This window comes from Neolamprologus brichardi, chromosome 3 (genome assembly GCF_056152115.1).
Source record: "Neolamprologus brichardi isolate AB-2024 chromosome 3, ASM5615211v1, whole genome shotgun sequence".
NCBI lineage: Eukaryota > Metazoa > Chordata > Actinopteri > Cichliformes > Cichlidae > Neolamprologus > Neolamprologus brichardi.
This window is the reverse complement of record NC_142106.1, coordinates 14,271,398-14,293,320: the sequence shown is the minus strand read 5'-3', so window position 1 is coordinate 14,293,320 and position 21,923 is coordinate 14,271,398. Positions and strand designations below refer to the sequence as shown.

At 42.0% G+C, this 21,923-nt stretch overlaps 1 protein-coding gene across 2 annotated transcripts in view; it reads left to right on the top strand.

Moving 5' to 3' along the window:
- Positions 1-21,923, top strand: part of LOC148103587 (alpha-2,8-sialyltransferase 8E-like) — a 71,878-nt gene that overhangs the window by 42,821 nt on the left and 7,134 nt on the right. The window contains exons 1-3 of one of the 2 annotated variants that reach the window (XM_087838707.1): positions 12,248-12,432; positions 17,475-17,546; positions 17,639-17,713. The exons of the other annotated variant lie outside the window; for it this stretch is intronic. Coding sequence (XP_087694833.1) covers positions 12,347-12,432; positions 17,475-17,546; positions 17,639-17,713 — 233 coding nt within the window. The 5' untranslated portion in view covers positions 12,248-12,346. Of the gene's footprint in view, positions 1-12,247; positions 12,433-17,474; positions 17,547-17,638; positions 17,714-21,923 lie in introns of those variants that run through there. 2 annotated transcript variants of the gene reach the window in all.

The window sequence follows — 21,923 nt, the reverse complement described above, 5'->3', positions numbered from 1 at the left end:
CCCAAGGCATACAGCCTGTATTTCTGGCCATACTGAACGTTACAAAAGCACAAGTTTAACTAAGCACTTTTACTATGTATTAACACATTTTCACACATAAGCACAGAGCCCGAGACACACAGCACGGTCCGGAGACACAGGCACGCGCACGCGCGCGCACAGACACACAGCGCGCACACACACGCTGAGCCACCACCAGATGGCGTTTTTTGAGCATAAAAAAAATAAAAACTTTTTTTAATGGATTAAAAAGTAAAAGAATGCTATTTGATATATAAGAAACTTAAATAATCAATTAGTTAGGGTTAGGGGAAAAAGCAATGAGCTATGAACTAGCATATTTTTATGAATATCATATGTTTATATGATATAAACATATGATAGAGCTCAACAACTTTTATGCTCGTTTTGAGCGAGGGAATCCAACAACCACAACCAAAACAGACATGACGCCAGACCACCAACCTCTGACTCTCTCCCCCACCGATGTAGGAGCGGTGCTGAGCAGGATCAATGTCCACAAGGCTGCAGGTCCTGATGGCATCCCCGGGCGTGTTCTCAGAGCGTGTTCTGGGGAGCTTGCAGGAGTGCTCACAGACATATTCAACCTGTCCTTGGCCTATGCTGTGGTACCGGCCTGCTTCAAATCCACCTCCATCGTCCCGATACCCAAAAACTCCAACCCATCTTGCCTCAATGACTACCGCCCAGTAGCACTCACCCCCATCATCACTAAGTGCTTAGAGCAGCTGGTCCTAGCACACTTCAAATCCTGTCTCCCCCCCACCCTGGACCCCCACCAATTCGCATACCGCCAGAACAGGAGCACAGAGGATGCAGTCTCCATCGCACTGCACTCTGTCCTCTCACACCTGGACAACAACAACACATACGCCAGAATGCTGTTTATAGACTTCAGTTCAGCATTCAATACAATCCACCCCTCACAACTCATCAGAAAACTGACAGACCTGGGCATCAGTTCCCTCATCTGCAAATGGTTACTGGACTTCCTGACCAACCGCCCCCAACATGTCCGGCTGGATAACCACTGCTCATCTACAATCACAATGAACACCGGTGTACCACAAGGCTGTGTGGTGAGCCCTTTCCTCTACTCCCTCTTCACCCACGACTGCAGACCTGCTGATGGTTCTAACACCATCATTAAGTTTGCAGATGACACCACGGTGATTGGCCTCATCAGTGACAACGATGAGGCCGCCTACAGGAAGGAGGTGGATCGTCTGGCTGAGTGGTGCGACAGAAACAACCTGCTGCTTAACACAGGACTACAGGAGGAATGCTGACCCACATCCACCCATCCACATTAAGGGGACGGCTGTGGAGCGTGTGAGCAGCTTCAAGTTCCTTGGAGTCCACATCTCCGAGGATCTCATCTGGACGACCAACTGCTCCAAGCTGGTCAAGAAGGCTCACCAGCGCCTCTTCTTCTTGAGGACTCTGAGGAAAAACCACCTGTCCTCAGACATCCTGGTGAACTTCTATCACTGTACTATTGAGAGCATCCTGACCAACTGTATAACAGTCTGGTATGGGAACTGCTCTGCCTCGGACCGGAAGGCGTTGCAGAGGGTCGTGAAAACTGCCCAGCGCATCGCCAGAGCACCACTTCCTGGCATAAAAGACATATACAGGAAGCGGTGTCTGAAAAGGGCTGGGAAAATCATCAAAGACCCCAGTCACCCATCACATAGACTCTTCACCCTCCTGCCCTCTAGGAGGCGCTACAGGGGCCTCCGGACTAAGACCACCAGGTACCGGAACAGCTTCTTCCCCACAGCTGTCAGACTCCTGAACTCTGCCTCCTGACATCTGACCCACGTTAAACTCATGGACTGGACATACACACACCCACAACCACCTACACACACACACAATGGACAACCGTACCCTCAAACACACAATAATAACATGGACTGAACCACCATTCACAATCACTAGCACTTTATATACCTCTGTAGAAATTATCCACATATCTCACTTATCTTAACTGCACTACTGTACAGTTCTGTGTAAATAATCATACGATAATTTTTAATCCTACAACTGTTTATAACTTGCATAGTTCACATTTCTGTATAACTGTATATCTCAGATTTCTGTATAGTTTTTTTTTATTTCATATTTATATCCTGTTCATAGCTTGTACTCACTACAGCCTGTACATACTTATAGTTATAGAATATTCATAACATACTTCATACCGTGTACATTATAACATACCATAATAGACCCATTTCTGTAACATACTTACATATCTATATTATTGCTAATATATATTGTAATATATCTATATCACTAAAGCACTTCTGGATGGATGCAAACTGCATTTCGTTGCCCTGTACCTGTGCATGTGCAATGACAATAAAGTTGAATTCTATTCTATTCTATTCTATTATGAATATCATATTTTTATGATTATCATATTTTTATGAATATCATATTTTTATGAATATCATATTTTTATTACTTCCTTTATTACTCTATTACTTCCCAGGGCCATAAATCATTCTAGGGGGTCATAAATCACTCAGTTTGACATAAGGGGTATAATATCACTCTCTTGGGTTTGTCAGGTAGGTGATGAGTGAAGAACGGAACAGAATCCATTTCCTCTTCAAACTGCTGTCAGACATTATCTACTGCACTCTGATCACTAGTGATGGGCAGATGAAGCTTCATGAAGCACTGAAGCTTTTCATCCAATTGGTTCACCCCAGCGCAAAGCGTTTTGAAGCCTCATTTGCTCTAGTAGGACATCTACTGGACGTAAAAATATTAGTTGGCATGAATTTGAAGAGTGTGGCACTTTGCACACAGCCTGTAAATGTCAACAACAAAAGGAGTGTGTAAAACATGTATATTGTAGTGATGCAGTATACTGTGTATATTTATACTGGCAGTATGGAAAATGATCATTTGGAAATGCTTAAAATGGAAATGATCATTTACTGTGAGGTGAGGTGTGGTTGGGGTGTGGACAGTGGTTGTGCTTTTGTAACGTTGAGGTATGGACAGCTACAGACTGAGGCCTCAGTCCTGCCTGTTCACATTTTATTCTGTAAAAACTAAATTTTCACTGCTTTTATGGCCTTTTTAGTGGGAAGAACATAGCTAGGATTTAATAATTTAACAAATCTTTTAAATCCTTTGTCCTCTACAATGCTAAATGGCTGGGAGTCCTCAATCACCATGCTAACCAGGTTTTCATTTATTTGAGATTGTTCTCCTGAGGAAAGACAACAAAAACAAAGCACAAATATAAATATCACACACGTCACTTATTGCATTGTATAATATTGTTATATCATTTAGTAACATTACAGCATGCTATATTATCATGGCATTTGATGGCTCATCTGGTCTTGCTCCACAATCGGTGTTCCCCTTATTCTCATGCAAAGCTCTGTAGTGCCTAAGCATGGATGAGGTGTTGTTGTTATATCCCAGCTCCCTGGCACATAGCAAACACTTCACCTTGTACAAAGGTAAAGCCGCTTAACATAAGTTGTATTGCACCATCAGTATTATGAAAATACATCTTCTGTAGAAATTTACATACCTTGTTGGGAGGAATAAAATCAAAATTTTCACACACAGGGGAGGACATCCTCCTCTTCTTAGCTGGCTCCATTCTCTCCTGAGTTTCTCTCCTCACTCTCCTAAACCTCCAAACTGTCTCCAAACTCTCACTAACCGCAACTCTCCATCAAACACCCACATTGAATGGAATCTGAGGGGTTTATATCGCTGTCATAGCTCGCAGCAAAGTTCGAACCACTTCATGAACCAGTCAAGTGGTGCAGCCGGGCAGCGAGGCTTCGGACGTCATCATTTTCAGCTCCTCCCATAAATGAAGCAAGCCTCGATACGCGCATCGCGGAAACGCCCCCTCCATTACTCGACACAAGCTTCGAAGCCTCGATACAGAACGTCACATCAAATTACTTAAAACTTATTCCAATCATGCATAGCATAGTAATGAATAACTTCTGTTATTTTCAGACCATTTGATGAATAAAAAACACATTTTCGATAGCAAAAGATTTCTTTAGAGAACAAAAATGACCCAAGGACAACACAAATATCCTATAAAAATCCTATAAAAAGCAAAAATACTTTACTATGATTTGGTAGAAAAACTATAATTAATCAGAAATAATATATTTGGTAGAAATACTATATTTAGCACAAATCTTATAAAATAGCAGAAATAGTATGATTTAGCACAATTGTAATAACTTAAACAGAAAAATCGGAAAAGCAAAATGGACAGCTGAAAAAATGCTAAACATGCTACAGTGGGGCAAAAAAGTATTTAGTCAGCCACCGATTGTGCAAGTTCCCCCACTTAAAATGATGACAGAGGTCAGTAATTTGCACCAGAGGTACACTTCAACTGTGAGAGACAGAATGTGAAAAAAAAATCCATGAATTCACATGGTAGGATTTGTAAAGAATTTATTCGTAAATCAGGGTGGAAAATAAGTATTTGGTCACCTCAAACAAGGAAAATCCCTGGCTCTCACAGACCTGTAACGTCTTCTGTAAGAAGCTTTTCTGTCCCCCACTCGTTACCTGTATGAATGGCACCTGTTTGACCTCATCATCTGTATAAAAGACACCTGTCCACAGCCTCAACCAGTCAGACTCCAAACTCCGCCATGGCCAAGACCAAAGAGCTTTCGAAGGACACCAGGAAAAGAATTGTAGACCTGCACCAGACTGGGAAGAGTGAATCTACAATAGGCAAGCAGCTTGGTGTGAAAAAATCAACTGTGGAAGCAATCATCAGAAAATGGAAGACATACAAGACCACTGATAATCTCCCTCGATCTGGGGCTCCACGCAAGATCTCATCCCGTGGGGTCAAAATGATCATGAGAACGGTGAGCAAAGATCCCAGAACCACACGGGGGGACCTGGTGAATGACCTGCAGAGAGCTGGGACCAAAGTAACAAAGGTCACCATCAGTAACACACTACAACAGCAGGGAATCAAATCCCGCAGTGCCAGACGTGTTCCGCTGCTGAAGCCAGTGCATGTCCAGGCCCGTCTGAAGTTTGCCTGAGAGCACATGGATGATACAGCAGAGGATTGGGAGAATGTCATGTGGTCAGATGAAACCAAAGTAGAACTTTTTGGTATAAACTCAACTCGTCGTGTTTGGAGGAAGAAGAATACTGAGTTGCATCCCAAGAACACCATACCTACTGTGAAGCATGGGGGTGGAAACATCATGCTATGGGGCTGTTTTTCTGCCAAGGGGACAGGACGACTGATCCGTGTTAAGGACAGAATGAATGGGGCCAAGTATCGTGAGATTTTGAGCCAAAACCTCCTTCCATCAGTGAGAACTTTGAAGATGAAACGAGGCTGGGTCTTCCAACATGACAATGATCCAAAACACACCACCCGGGCAACAAAGGAGTGGCTCCGTAAGAAGCATTTGAAAGTCCTGGAGTGGCCTAGCCAGTCTCCAGACCTCAACCCCATAGAAAATCTGTGGTGGGAGTTGAAAGTCCGTGTTGCTCAGCGACAGCCCCAAAACATCACTGCTCTTGAGAAGATCTGCATGGAGGAATGGGCCAAAATACCAGCTACTGTGTGTGCAAACCTGGTAAAGACCTATAGTAAACGTTTGACCTCTGTTATTGCCAACAAAGGTTATGTTACGTTAAGTTAAGTATTGAGTTGTATTTTTGTTATTGACCAAATACTTATTTTCCACCCTGATTTACGAATAAATTCTTTACAAATCCTACCATGTGAATTCATGGATTTTTTTTTTCACATTCTGTCTCTCACAGTTGAAGTGTACCTCTGGTGCAAATTACTGACCTCTGTCATCATTTTAAGTGGGGGAACTTGCACAATCGGTGGCTGACTAAATACTTTTTTGCCCCACTGTATGTGTCCCTCAAATATACTTGTTAAATGAAAAAAATCGGCAAAAAAAGTATAACAGCCACACAATTACCCGTAGAGGGGGTGAAAAAACAACTCTATAGAGGCTGTTTCCAAAGAGTAATATGGGACATCTTAATAGGATAAAGTTAATCATATATGATTGGATTTTATAGTGAGCAATGAGGGGAGTCAGAAGTGGAGTCAAAAGGGGATGGTCGGAACAGAAGGAACGATAGCTCACAGCCCAGCGTAAACGCGAGGTGCTGTATAAGGGCTAGATTTATTTTTTTGATTTATTTGTTGTGGATACAAGTAATTATGCTATAGTAATAAGGGAACATTGAAAATGTACAACTCTTTGAAGAGATAGGACCTAAAGGGTTGGGCACTTCCTTTGTTATATTCTAGCTATTATTCTCACATGAAAGTAGACTTAATGGGATAGATTAGGAATTATGTCGTGTTTCTTGGGAAACACGAAAAGGGGAAGAACTGTCATGAAATAAATATATTGTTAATCCTTATTTAGTGTTTATTGTTACTTGCTTTTAACCCTTTAAAACCGGTTGGAGCGGGTATGCTCTGTTTTGCGCAACTATTTTTAAATCCCGGTAGCTCTGCAACCACGTGAGCTAACGCAATAATTTTTTTTGCATATGAAACCGGAGGAGTTGTACTTACAACTTATGCCATCAGCTTGTCCTCGGTCACAGTTTCCTTCCACATATAGCTTTGCAAAAACTGCATAAAAAGCACTTGCAGCAACAAAATCATAATATTCCGGAAACGCGCTTTGCCGATCCGATCAGCTGTTCGTAACACTTCCTACATTGGATTAGACGTCAGCGTGAACTATCGCATGTCCGCCATGAAACCGGAAACCGGAAGTGACGTCATTTTCGCGGAAATGTAGTTTTTTACCGTCCGGGCCTCAATGAGCCTATACTGGTGTTTTTAAAAGTTATGTTTGACTTTATGACTTTCTGTGTCGTTTCTGGGATGCTTAGGACTCATATTGCACTGCTGGAAATAGTTTATTTTGATGCATATGCTGCTTTTTTGCAAATTTGCATTATAATATTTATTTTCGTTTTTCCTGCAGTATATAAAAATTGGTGTATTTCAAAAATAAAATTATGAAGACACTCAAAATAAATTTCCTGTGGTGGGAAACTATTTTGTGCAACTTTTTTGTATTTACAGTTTTGAGGGATAAGCCTCTTAAATTTCTCTAACTAGAAATATATGTTAAAAAAACAAAAATGATTTTCAATTTTTTTGTAGTTTATTGCACTTTTTTGCAATTTATGTAATTACTATGCACTTAATTAATACATATTATTAAAATCTAGGCTATAATGGTTGTATTGATGTATAGCAACTTGAAATGCTCCCAAAAATGGCTCCACAGCATGTAAAAATATAATATAAGCTCTGGCGGATTTGGTTCTATGGTAGGTCTTAAGGGTTAATATAGTTTAAAAGGGCTGTCTCTTAGTACAGTCTGTTCCAAAAGTACTGACAGGAAATTACAGGCTTTTGCAGAGCATACTTTTGCAGGCAGAAAGTGAAACTAAGCAGAGTGTTTGATCAAAACTTAAAGTGTGGTAAGATAAGATGACCTTTATTAGTCCCACAGGTGGGAAATTTGTTTTGTTACAGCAAAAGTGCAAAGTTATGTAGCAAAAATTAGAAAACACTGGAATGCAATAAAATATAGAATAAAATAGAAAAACAAATGCTATATACAACTGAGTAGGAAAAATGCAAAAATACAACTTCGTCAGAAGAAGAATTGCACAAGAATTGCACATATAGCAGTCTTATTGCACATGTGTGGGTTTGTGTGTTTGATCAGCTGCAAAAGTCTTTATTGTGGAGTCTGACAGCAGTGGGGAGGAAAGACCTGTGAAATCTCTCCGTCCCACACCGTGGGTGCCATAGTCTCCCACTGTCAAGTGTTCTGTCTGTGAGGTGCCAACACTTGAAAAAGACCAGGGCCCGTATCCCTAAAGAATCTTTGTGCAAAAAGTGGCTCCTAGTGGCCAAATTCTAAGAAAATTCTCAGAGTCATGACGTTTTCTTAGAATTTCCCCTAAAAGTGACACGACAATCCCAGTTAATATAAAAGCTATTCCTCAAGATTCCTAGCATTAAAAGGGCTCCTAAGACGAGATCTGCTAAGAGCAGGGAAGAGGACTTTTAGTGGCTTAGGAGTTCCCCTAAGCAGCTGCACAAAATGGCCAACAGAAGAGGCAGGAGAGATGTCCTGCAAACACTGGATGACAGGGAATTATTGAGATGCTACAGATTGGATCGTGCAGGAATCATGTTTGTGGTGGATCTCCTTAGAGATGCAATTACTTCACCAACTCGACGCCACAACGCTATTACACCGGAGACGAAAGTAATCACAACCCTGAGGTATTTGGCAACCGGGAAAATGCAACAATGCAGCAGTGATGACTTGGGTCTGTCCCAATCCTCCGTCAGCAGAGTCGTCACCCAAACACTGACAGCTTTGTCACAACCTAATATTGTGACAATTTGTTTCATTCCCGCTGGATGCCCGCACTTTACACACACATAAAAGGGCATTTATGGACATTGCAGGATTCCCTGGCATTGTGGGTGTAATTGATGGAACACATGTGAGAATAATTGCGCCATTAGAGGACGACGCTGTCTTTGTTAAGAGGAATTTCCACAGCATCAATGTGCAAATAGTGTTCAATGTGGCCTGTAAGATTTTAGACATTGTGGCTAAATGGCCAGCCTCCACACATGATGCGAGAATGCTCTCCGAGAGTGGCATCAGACAGCTTTTTGAGAGCTAGCTAAGTGCCACTTGTTAGGGGACAGTGCCTACCCATGCAAACCATGGCTCCTTACACCTTACCTGCAGCCACGCCAAGGGCCCCAACTAAACTATAACAGGTAAGGCAAACAATACAAAAATCATAGAAATGAAATGCAAGCAGTATGTTAGAGCATCCAAGTAGTGCAATATTTCCATCAAATAATTAAAGGTCTCTGTATTCTATTGTAGGGCCCACAAGACAACAAGAGCGGTGATGGAGCGTGGCATAGGCCAGCTTAAGAGGTGCTTTCATGTTCTCCACAGAGAGGTGCGGCTGAGGTCTGAAAAAGTCAGCAAAGTCATCATAGCCTGTGCAATATTACACAATATTTGCAAGGTTAGACAGATTGCAGAACCTCTGGAGGATGGCGATGAGGACGAAGACAACGATGAGGATGGTGGTGAAGAAGATATTTACATTCCACAGGGGAACCTAGCCCATAGTGGACTGCCTTACAGGGCAAACTTCACAAATTTACATTTCAGGCAAGCTGTAGCCCCATGTCTTTTGAGAACTTGTGATGGTATTAAGAACTACCACAGTTTTACTGCACATCACCTGCAATTGTTAAATGCAAGACACAGAACACAATCTGTAAATGGTTTATTTTTTAGGTGTTCAATTTTAAGGCGGTAGTACTCCTCCTGAAGGGAAAGGACTTTTTTTTTTGTTGTTCAAACACATCAATTGTAGTTGCAATCTGCTCTCCTGCAGGGATGCTGACGGAGCAGGTGCTGCGGATGGGAATGGTGTTTGATCCGCCGGGCTATCCCGAGTAGCAGCTGCAGATGGTTCAGGCGGCAATCTCATCGGCAAACTTGATGGGCCCGGTTCTTGTGATGGCTCCATGCTACAGAAATGCATAGGCCTAGTTTAATTATTGTTTTGATTAAATTAATTTAATACAATGAGCATGGATAACACATGAAATTGCTTCTGCAATGAATAAACACTGTAGATATGAATAACCCTGTGTCCTACCTTTGCTGCACTTCAAGGGCCTGCATCATTGATGTGTCAATGCCTGTTGGCAGCCCAGTGACACTGACCTCAGAGTGTCCCAGGACTTGAAAGACAGTGTCGGCCACCTGGGACAGCCGCTTTGCAGGTGGTCCACCCCCTAGAAAGAAACAGTCAATGAACACAGTACTTAGGCATGCAAATTAACTTTGCCAGCAGGAGCAAGTTGCCAGATTATGTGGTAGGCTATAATATTTTGCTCACCTGTGAGTGAGGATTCCCGCTTGTGTGCTGCAATCTCATCTTTTGCCTTGGACTGCAGCACATACCACCTTTTCTCACAATCGTCGCCTGTCCACACCACCAGTGGAAAAGAGGCATTGATTGTTTGGGATACTGTGTCCCAGGCGCGCCTCTTGCCTCGGCTAGTGACAGTTGGGCCAAATTTTCCTCGTAACATACCTTTATGTTCGTTCACCAACTGGGCCAGCAACAAACCTTGCTCCTCGGTCCAGTTTGGCTTGAGAGTCCTTTTATTCTCCATTTTCTGTGTTTGTAGGATATTTGTTAACAAGCCTTTATAAATAGACCAGCCAGCAATCACAGACATTGATAAAAGCTGAGCCGTGTTACCCTCGTTAAGACCACACTGGACTTGTAACGTTGTGATTTCTACTTCATTAAGGACAGCCCCTTGAGATAGGCCATCTTGTTTTCAATGGGGTCCATATGGGAGTGAAAGTACAAAATATGCCAGCTAGGATATTAATCTGAGCAAATAAGACACAAATCATTATTTGAACAGGGTGTAATGAGTTTAAGTTTTCACATATTTTAGATTCTAATGTTAGGCTATAACCCCTACAGCTTACTATTCATTTTCCAGATATTTTCTTGAATGTGAAATATTATTTACAATTACAGTCAGCATAAGATTAGAGTGTATAATTATGTTTATTGATTTGAGGGTACATCCTTTGCTCATTATCACCAAAAGCTCATTTCCATCAAACTTGTAGGATCAACCAATCACAGGCTTTTGAAATGACTCATACCTAGCAACGGGGTCAACCACACCTCCTCACTGAGATAGGATTTTCCATCCATTCCTTGCTCAGAGTTCACTGAAAATGTTCTGGAATCACTTCCAAGCTAAAACTCCTGGCAAGGAATTTTTAGGCTAAGTCAGGAGCTCTCTGAGAAGATTCTCAGAATCTTTAGGGATACGGGCCCAGACTTTGAATTTCACTCAATTTATTTTGACCTGCTAGTTAGATAGCAGATAGGTGAAAAACCTTTCAACACAAAAAATAAAGAACATTTCATTAATCATTCAGATAAATTAAATGCATTATACAGAATACAAATGAAATAAAATATATACACTTCAGTAAAGCCACTTAACATAGCTAAAGCTAAATACTTTTGTCTAAACTATCATTTAACCCAGTTTAAGTTAGTTTTACATTCATTGGTTTTTAAATCACAGAGCTGAGTTTATTTCAAAACAACGAAGATGAAATAAACTGTGGTTCTTAAATAGACAAAATGTGTCTACCTTGCATTTTACACTTCTTACAAACAATTACATTTTTAAAGTATACATTTTAAAGTTTTGCAAACATTTTAAAAGAGACTTTACAAAGAATTATTTTCCTTAAATTAAAGTAAACATATTTACACTAGTTTTAAGATTTACCAAGGATTTGGGGTAACTATTTTTAGTATCAATTAACATAAATGTGGGAAACACTATCTACATAAACAATTTATTCAAACTTAAACATTCATTTTAATATCAATATAATTTTTTAAACTTAAATGCAGTAACTATTTCCCAAAGCATAAATACGTTTCCACAATTGAGCTTCCATAGTTCCCAAGCAAATATGAGTCCAAGAGCTTACCAATAGCCCGTCTAGCTCAAAGTCTTCCTCATAGTGGAAAGTGGATTGTGCTTTGTTTGCTGTCCTCTCAGTATGTCGCACCCGGGTCAAATGACTGCTGCATGCATTTTAAGGTCTACTACGCCAGCCCTTGATTGCTCTAATTCAGCTCACCTGGCAGAGCGGCGCGCACCAGGCCACGCTTAGCTGTAGATTGAACAAGGTCTAATCAGTGGCCACGCGCAAGCAGCAGCACAGAGCAGGTAGTGGGCAAGAGGAGGAAGAGAAGAGTAACAGCCACACCTACTAGGCTGTCATGCCTCATGTCTCATGTATGGAGTGGGAGATGTTGTCCAACAGGGATGACAGCTTAGCCACCATTCTCCTGTTACTCACCACCTCACCTGGTGTGACGTCTAGAGGGAGTATATATATATATATAACTAGGCTTCCTGTTTGTGCTTCAGACTTTGGCTGACGTGTCTGTGTGTCTGCTGGGTCTCCATATTCCGGAATATGTAAAATTAAAGATAGTTTTCTGAGTTTGACCACTTTGAGCACTTTTGTCTTTTTGGCCGTAAAGAATATAAAAAAAAAAACGGATTTAATACCGGGCAGATAACCATATCAACATATGAGGTAAAAGTACATAAAAAAAGCTGAGTTAAAACTAAGTGTTAAGAAAGGTGAAGCACTAGAGCGACATGAGGAAAAAGCTCTCGATTATGATCAATCTCCTCTGTATGGGGAGTCTGCTGACCACTCTTATCTGGTACACGTTCGAGAACAGGTGAGTGAGTAAATACCTTTGTATCTTACAGATAAAAGCAAAAGGTCACGAAACAAAGTATTCTGATCAAAAGTATATTATGGCACTGTGATAAACGGTTCCCAACAGTTGGGAAGCTGTGTAAAATGCTAATATAAGCCTGAGGTTGCAGAAATACAAACATGCTTAATTTAAGTAGAAATACACATTTCATATTTGTTAAAAAATACTCTGGTAAAAGCTGAAGTACATGTCTTCATGTCTTTGTCATTCATTCTTTCACACGTAACCACAAACCTCAGCTTTGGTATATGTTTGTTTTGTTTCCATTGTTCTTTTGATACGAGTTTTGTTGTGCAGTGAAAATAAGGTTAGAGTCACAGGACCGGTTTACTCTGACTACACAACATTATTGGTACTGATTTGTAAATAACTGGACATGAATAACTTGTATATTACGTAGTATTACACAAAAATATATTTCTAATGAACTTGGCTGCGCTTATTTTCTTTTGACAATACTTTTTTTTAGTTAGGATGTATTTTGAAAGAAAGGCAGACGTAAAGTGTAAAAGTGAAATACAAAGTCATATATAGTATGGTGTTGTAAAGAGCTGAGAAACCACAAAGTGGGGAATCTACAAAGAGGTACTGAACCTTCATATGTTGCTGTAGCCCAAGAGTGTGCAGTCATATTCATTGTGTTCCCACTAGTGCTGTCAGCGTTAATCTGAAATGACGTTAACGCCACAACGTGGCAAATCTCCGTTAACGAGCTACCGCGGATCGCCCCGTGCGTGGGGCTGGACGGCGTCAACACGTTAACGAGCTTACTCCGTTGCCGTGTTGCATTAACGTCACTTCAGATTAACGCTGACAGCACTAGTGGGAACACAACGAATATGACTGCACATTTACGCCGACATCATCCTAGTGCAAAGACAAGTGGAAGCAGACAAAAACAACAAGCACGCATGCTACAAACTTTACCCGAGTCATTAGACAGCCGTTAGCACGTGATTCTCCTTATGGGGACCTGATATGTTTAATATGCTGCTGAGAATATACCCCAGAAGAAGCGTATAGTATAGCTTTTATTTTGTTAAGAGCCATTTCTCTGTAATAAACTCTCTTTTCCAAAGATGAATGATTCCTCAATCAGATACAGGGCTCGCAAAATCGCTAGCCCGACGTCCAGGGGCTAGTGATTTTTCCAGTCGGGCTACCAAAATCTATCTCTGCCCTGCCCGTCGGCCTATCGTAGGAAGGAAAAATATATGTCAATGCTTTTGCATTCTTTCGGAAATGTAGCTGGGTAATTATGTCATTGGCATCGGTGAGCCACTTTCAATATGTGACATATTGAAATCGCGTTTGAATTTGTGCTTGTTTTTTGCTTTCACTTTGCAATCGCGCGAACTGTGTACAGAGCGCGACAGCACTGATTGGTGAGAGATGATAATTTGCGCACCAATTCCTCTGACATCATCTTATCAATCGTTAGCTTACTTTGCAAACATGACAAGTGAAATCTGCCGCAGCAAGCTTAAACATGTGAGAGGTTGATCACGCAGAGAATCGCTGAGCGTTATGTGAGTGGGTGTGTAAAAGCAGCAGGATATATATTTTAGTTCTGCTGAGCCAAATAAGACAGGTCAGGGTGAAGAAGTGACAGCCAAAGAAAAGCTTACCACAAAATGGAAAAGTTATGACAAATCAGACTATAAGGAAAAAAGAAAGTGCAGCTTTATGGTTTCATGGACAAAAGAATTTCTGTGGCTGCAATATGATGAGCTAAATAACCAGGGCTGCACATAAGTGGTCCGCAGGTGCGCATTCGCTGTCAAAATAAAAAACGCGCACAAGCTAAGAAGTTGCAACGCGTGTTTGCGTACATAAGATTTTCTGGAGGAGGACAGACATTTGTTTAGAACTCTTAAAGATGTCGAAGAAGCTCCTTTAAGCAATTACTTTGGTTTTCCTCCACCTCCAAACAAATGTCAGAAGGAGTCCGAACCACAAAAGAAGCGCGTATTCGCGGAAAAGTGGTTGCAGAAGGTGAGCTGGCTTCAAACAAATGATGAGCGCACAGAGATGTGGTGCAGAATGTGCCGTGAAAATTTAATAAATGACAAATTAAAAAGGCATGAACATTTTTTTTTGTATCGAAAAAATATCGAACCGTGACACCAAAGTATCGAACCCAACCGAACTGAACCGTGAATTTTGTGTATCGTTGCACCCCTAGTAATCACCCATGATGTTTATGGTTTATGTTTAAGTCCTTTAGGCTTTCTCGTGCCTGCTCCAACCGGCTTTAAAGGGTTAAAGTACGCAGCCTTAATGGTCCTCAAGGGCCGCGTACTCAAAGACCGCTAAAGCTGGAAGTGTGAGGCTTGTGAAATGGGACGGTCTAGCCTCTGTTGTGCTGCTCAGGTTGCCAAGCAACCATGACACCAACCGCTGGAAACGTTTAATACAGCATTGGTTGACAGAAATGAAGGACAAAATCTTTTGTCCATTTGTTTGTTTGTTTTTACATGAGCTTTGTTTGATTTAATAACTATCTGAGGCTGAGACCACAGGACAGTAAAAACATGATTGTTGGGCTTCATTTCTGTACTGAACAGTCATGTAAAGATTAGTTAGTAAATAACAATTAGCTAATGTTGTTCATGAGAGTAAAGTCATCTCACTTTGGTGATGTAAATATAATATGTCCAATATTAAAGTTAGTATTATATTAACCATTGTTAGTTATTACAGCAGTGAACATGAACTCTGGGTCAAATATTGAGCTTCACTAAAGATTCAAGTTGCAGTTATTTATATTTCCTATCACCTTAAATCTTCACTCAAAGACAAGTATCTTTGACAGGGTATATATAGATGTATCATATATGAGACAAATGTTGTTCCTTTATTATGTTGGCATTACTCAATTTGGCTTAGTGCTTACATATATGTGGAAAAACTAAATGTACGAGCTGTGATAACTGTTTCTGATAGAATGAAGAGTAGACTGATATATTGAATATTTCTTTATTGGGTGAGAAAATCATACCATGTCATAACTTCTTTAAGTCATACAGAATAGATATCAGAGCCTTAAACAGGCTGACTTCTGCTAAATGGGTCAAACTGGGCAGAAAGTCTACAAACACATAACATCCTTATAGAATATGATGTAACACTATATATCAACTTACCTCAGAATATATAAAGTATATAAACAATTACAGCAATATGATGCAACAAACACAGCAGTGCTACTAATCCAAAATACTCAAAGCTTCATAGAACTGAAACAAACATTTTTAGGTCCATTCTGCTGCTGATACATACTTTAGGTTTCTGAACATTAAACTTGTTGCTGCCTTTCATAGTGTGTAACTTGAAGGCCCTGAGTACTTTCTCCCACACTGAAAACACTGGGATGATCAAATTATTTGAACATTACCTAATAAGACTGATTCAGGACAGACAATTAGTTATGTTAAACTTTTCTAGCAGTCCTTCACAAACAGGGAACAGTCTGTCTATTCTCTCCATCTGTCAGGTGCTGCTGGCTCTTCCTCCTCCTCTTCCTCACACACTGCTGAGTTTGTCCTGGTGGATCATCAGGGGTGCAAAGCCTCACAGATGATGTGCAGCAGTGGGTCCCTCAGTCTGTCCTCACTCTGGACACTTGCAGTTGTCACACATGGAAATCAAATGTGTGATAAGCTGCAGGATTCAAACACAAGTGTAACTTATAAATACATGTTCATACTTTTACACGTTAAAGTCCGTTTGGCTCGACACCACCGAACACAGGCAGCAATATAACATAGCTAACATTAACTGTGCAGTGAATCCTGCTTGTGCTGTGATATTCAGGACTGCAAACTGAGCAGCATCACTGACTTTCAGCTTGTTGTGTTTGTGGATATATGACTGACTTTAATTATCCATAAAATCATCACATTCTCTGTGAGATTAAGGTCAACTATTGAACGGCGTATATTTTAAAGGCTTTAAAACCAAGTTAGTACAAACATCGCTAATGTCACATAAATTTGCCAACATGTGGCCAACAGTAATGTTTTAATGTTCTTTGTTATTAAACATTTGCACATAAATAAGTGACATAAGTAAATAAGTGACATAATATTCAGTACTTACTTTTAAACTTACTTTTAAAGGTTTAGTCTGGGATATGTTGGGCCATGAAGTCTACACCGACACATCCTTAAAATTCAGGGAAATGAAGGACGCATTTCAGGGCCGCATTTCGAGCAGCCTTCGAATTGGGACAGCCTTTGTCACGTTGCTGTGACGTAATTGGCCTTAAAATGTGGCCTTTAAGGCTGCAGACCCTGAATTAGGATACAGCCATTATCTTTCTGTGTCCTTTCTGTGTCATAACTTTCTTCTGTCCTCTGTCCTCCCCTGTTCAGTGTCTCCCTGACGGTTGTCTTTTGTTCTTGGTCATGTTTCCATGCCTCGACGGTGCTAGGATTTTCCATGTTCAGTTTTTTTTAAATCCCGTTCAAGGTTTTGTTCTGTCTTTTGTGTTTAGCATTTAGTCGCAGTTTGGTTCTTCTTAGTTTCTCCTCAGTGTGCATCTGCCTTTAGTTTTTGTACCCTTTTCATCAGCCTTATTAAATGGCTCACTTTTTGTTAATATTAAGTTTTGTTCGCATTCCTTCGTGTCTGCATTTTGGATCTTGGTTTACATTGGCAATCTTTGAATAACACAAAGTTGGTATACTTGAGTTAGTTTTTCAAAATTTTGAGAAATATGACTTATCTGATTAAAAAAATTCTATCAAATGAATTAAGACATTAAGTGTAAGTTTTACATTTCCAAACACTCATATATCCATTTAATATTATTTTAAATATGTAAGACTGGAATTTTTGTCCTACAGGCAGATAACAACAAGTATCAGGCATAATAAATGAGTTAATATCACAAATTACCTCCCAACATATGTAAACAAAAGAACAAGAGCAAGGAAACTGAAAAAAAAAATGGGTTCAAGAAAGGGTAACTTTTTCATCTCTTTTATTTGTCACAGTTATGTGGAATTTCACCCACCGTCTCCTCAAAGAGATGCCCCAAAGCCTTCTGAACTTTGTAAAGGTTGCAAGTAAGAGCAAAAGCTGACGTAACTTTTTCCTTCATGTCAGCCCTGAATGGGTGATACTTCTAAATATGTACCTGAATGCTTGTGCATTACAGGGAAGTCATCGATAAAGTAAAAAAGCTCTACAATCAAACATGGAAAAAGCATGAGGAGAATTCCCGCAGATTCAGGTAAGATCAGACCCTTAAAGCCTTCTAATATTCTGGTATAATTATTTTTATTTCCTTTTAAATTCTCTGGAAAAAAAAGAAAATTAAAAATGTTTGTGACGGAAACACCTGGACACATTTTTCCACAAAAAACCTATCATTGTCACGTTTTGTGTTTATATTTATTATTATTATTATTATTGTTTGATAAAACTATATTCTGCATGAATCATACTCACTTAAACCTTTTTAGTTCAAAACATCAAGCTGAACAGAATTAGCTCTCTGGGATTTCCTTATATGGACATTTTAACTCACTTTGGCACGGACTGCCTATAGCTAGTATGTGAGTTTGAGCAAACACCACATTAATGGCAGACTATAGAAACCACTCAAGATAAAGCCTCAGACAAAGTAGCATTATTCCTAAAGGTCTTTAAACCAGATCTTGTGCTAACTTTCTAAAGTCTAAAATGTTGCTAGTGTCAGATGACAGGTTTGTTCTTTGCCATTTTTTTCAATATCTGTAACTCCCCTAACTCCTGAACCATTTGTTGAATTGAAAGAACTCCAACTGTTCCTGAATTTTTCAGTGACATTAGGGTCGTTACAGTAATCCCACACAGCAGCAGCCCAAAGAAGATGAATGATTGTTGAAAGAAAAGAGAGTGAGTGAGTGTGATGGTGCTCTACAGAAAACAGACATTTTATTGGGCATTTCGGTTCTTTTTATTGTTTTTAATCGTTTTGTTTTCAGTATTTTCTGTGTTATTTGCCAAGAATTGGATGCAGTGCTCTGCTTGTAATTACCAAAATGACCCTGCTATCACTGGGAAAAAAGCAAAGAGTTGATACTTTAAAGAACCATTGGAATTTTTCAAGTGTGACATTTTTACAAAATGTCATACTTGACATACTTGGTCCAAATGAAGAAAAAAAAACAAACCTCTCCGTGAATCGTGGTGGAGGGGTATGTGTTCAGGAATTCCAGGGGCTTTTGCCCCCTGGTAGGGTCTCCCATGGCAAATTGGTCCTGGGTGAGGGACCAGACAAAGAGATATTCAGAAGACCCTTATGAGTAAAACATCAAGGGAACAGTTTACCCTGCCCGGGATAGGGTTACCGGGGCCCCGCCCTGGAGCCAGGCCCAGGGAGGGTACCCAAGAGCGAGCTTCTGGTGCCGGGCGTTAGTCCATGGGGCCCAGTCGGGCACAGCTCGAAAAGGGGACATGGGCCCATCCTCCCACAAGCCCACCACCCGCAGGAGGTGCCGTGGGGTTTGGGTGCATTGTGTCCCGGGCGGCGAAGGCCCTGGCGGACTGATCCCCGGCTACCAAGACTGGCAATTGGGACATGGAATATCACCTCTATGGTGGGGAAGGAGCCTGAGTTAGTGCGTGAGGTTGAGAGGTACCGGCTAGATATAGTCAGGCATTCCTCTATGCATGGCTGGGGCTCTTGAACCAGTCTCCTGGAGAGGGGATGAATTCTGTCTCAGTCTGGAGTTGCCCCTGGTGAGAGGCGGCAGGCTGTGGTGGGTATTCTAATATCCCCTCGTCTTGCTGCCTGTATGTTGGGGTTCTTTCCGGTGGATGAGAGGGTGTGTTCCTTCCGCCTTCGGGTCAAGGAACGGGTCCTGACTGTCATCTGTGCTTATGCACCAAGTGGCAGTTCAGCCTTCTTAGAGTCCCTGGGTGGGGTGCTGGAAGATGCTCCACCATGAGACAGTTGTCCTACTGGAAGACTTCAATGCTCACGTGGGTAACGACATCGAGACCTGAAGGGGCGTGATTCGGAGAAACGGCCTCCTTGATCTGAACCCGAGCGGTGTTTTGTTATTGGACTTATGTGCAAATCACAGTTTGGCGATAACGAACACCTTGTTCGAACATAAGAGTGTCCATAAGGGCACGTGGCACCAGGACGGTCTAGGCCACAGGTCGATGATCGATTTTGTAATCTTATCACCAGACCTGCGACCATATGTTCTGGACACTCGGGTAAAGAGAGGGGCTGAGCTGTCAACTGATTACCACCTGGTGGTGAGTTGGATCAGGTGGCAGGGGAGGACACTGGACAGACCCGGTGCACCTAAACGAGTAGTGAGGGTGTGCTGGGAACGCCTAGCAGAGGCCCCAGTCCGTGAGATCTTCAACGCACACCTCCGGCAGAGCTTCAACAGCATTCTGAGGGACACTGGGGACATTGAGTTCGAATGGACCATGTTCAGCATCTCCATTGCCAAAGCTGCTGCATTGACCTGCGGCGGCAAGGTGGGTGGTGCCTGTCGTGGTGGTAACTCGCAAACCAAATGGTGGACACCAGAGGTGAAGGGAGCCACCAGACTGAAGAAGTAGTCCTATCGGGCTTGGTTAGCCTGTGGGACTTCAGAGGCAACTGAGAGGTACGGACAGGCCAAGCGGAATGCGGCTCGGGCAGTGGCTGAAGCAAAAACTCCGGTGTGGGAGGAGTTTGGAGAGGCCATCGAAAAAGACTTTAAGACTGCCTCGAAGAGATTCTGGCAAATCGTCAGGCGTCTCAGGAGGGGAAAGCGGTGCTCTACCTGCACTGTGTATAGTGCTGGTAGAGCGCTGCTGACTTTGATTGAGAAAATTGTTGGGCGGTGGAAGGAATACTTTGAAGACCTCCTTAATCCCACTGACATGTCTTCCGAGGAGGAAGCAGAGTCTGGGGATGATGGGGATGACCTGCCAATTTCCGGGGGCGAGGTCAATGAGGCATTTAAACAAATCCTTGGTGGCAGAGCCCCTGGTGTGGATGTGGTCAAGCCCGAGTTCCTGAAAGATCTGGGCGTTGTAGGGCTGTCCTGGCTGACACGCCTCTACAATGTTGCGTGGAGATCATGGGCAGTACCTCTGGACTGGCAGACCGGGGTGGTGGTCCCCATCTTTAAGAAGGGGGGCCGGAGGGTGTGTTTCAACTACAGGGGGATCACACTCCTTAGCCTCCCTGGGAAAGTCTATGCCAGGGTGCTGGAAAGGAGAGTTCGTCCGCTAGTCGTACCTCAGATACAGGATGAACAATGCGGTTTTCGTCGTGGTCGCGGAACACTGGACCAGCTCTTTATCCTCTCAAGGATACTGGAGGTTGCAGGTGTGGCATCTGTGGTGGCCAAATCTTTTACGGTGTGGTCTGCCTGGGTGGCAACATCTCTGCCGGGGACAGGAAGAGACTGAACAGGCTGATCCGCAGGGCCAGCTCTGTTCTAGGATGCCCTCTGGACCCAGTAGAGGTGGTGAGTGACAGGAGAATGGTGGCTAAGCTGTTATCCCTGATGGACAACATCTCCCACCCCATGCAGGAGACTGACAGCACTGAGCAGATCCTTCAGTGGCAGGCTGCGGCACCCACGGTGTGGGACGGAGAGATTTCACAGGTCTTTCCTCCCCACTGCTGTCAGACTCAACAACAAAGACTCCAACCGATCAAACACACACATCCACACATGCGAAATAACACTAAGTGCAATACTCTTTTTCTGACAAAGTTGTATTTTTACTCAGTTGTATAAAGCATTTGTATTCTATTTTTATCATATTGTATATTTTATTCTGTTTATTCTACTGTATATAGTATTTTATTTTATTCTATTCGGTACAGTTGTGTACAGTATTTTATTCTTATTGTGTTCTAATTTTTGCTATATAACTTTTGCACTGTCCACTTCCTGCTGTGACAAAACAGATTCCCCACGTGTGGGATTAATAAAGGTTATCTTGTCTTATCTTATGGGAGTTTGCCCAACCAGTCTGCATGTGTTTTGTGGACTTGGAGAAGGCATTCGACCGTGTTCCTCGGGGTGTCCTGTGGGAGGTGCTACGGGAGTATGGGGTGTCTGGCCCATTGCTACGGGCAATTCGATCCCTATACAACCGATGCAAGAGCTTGGTTCGGATTGCCGGCAATAAGTCGGACTCGTTCCCGGTGGGTGATGGGCTCCGCCAGGGCTGCCATTTGTCACAGATTCTGTGATTTTTATGGACAGGATTTCTAGGCGCAGCGAAGTGGCGGAGGGCTTTCACTTCGGTGGCCTCAGAATCTCATCTCTTCTTTTCGCGGATGATGTGGTTTCGTTGGCTTCATCGGGTGATGGCCTCCAGCTCGCACTGGAAAGGTTTGCAGCAGAGTGAGAAGCAGCAGGAATGAGGATCAGCAACTCCAAATCTGAAGCCATAGTTCTCAGCCGGAAAAGGTTGGAGTGCTCACTCTG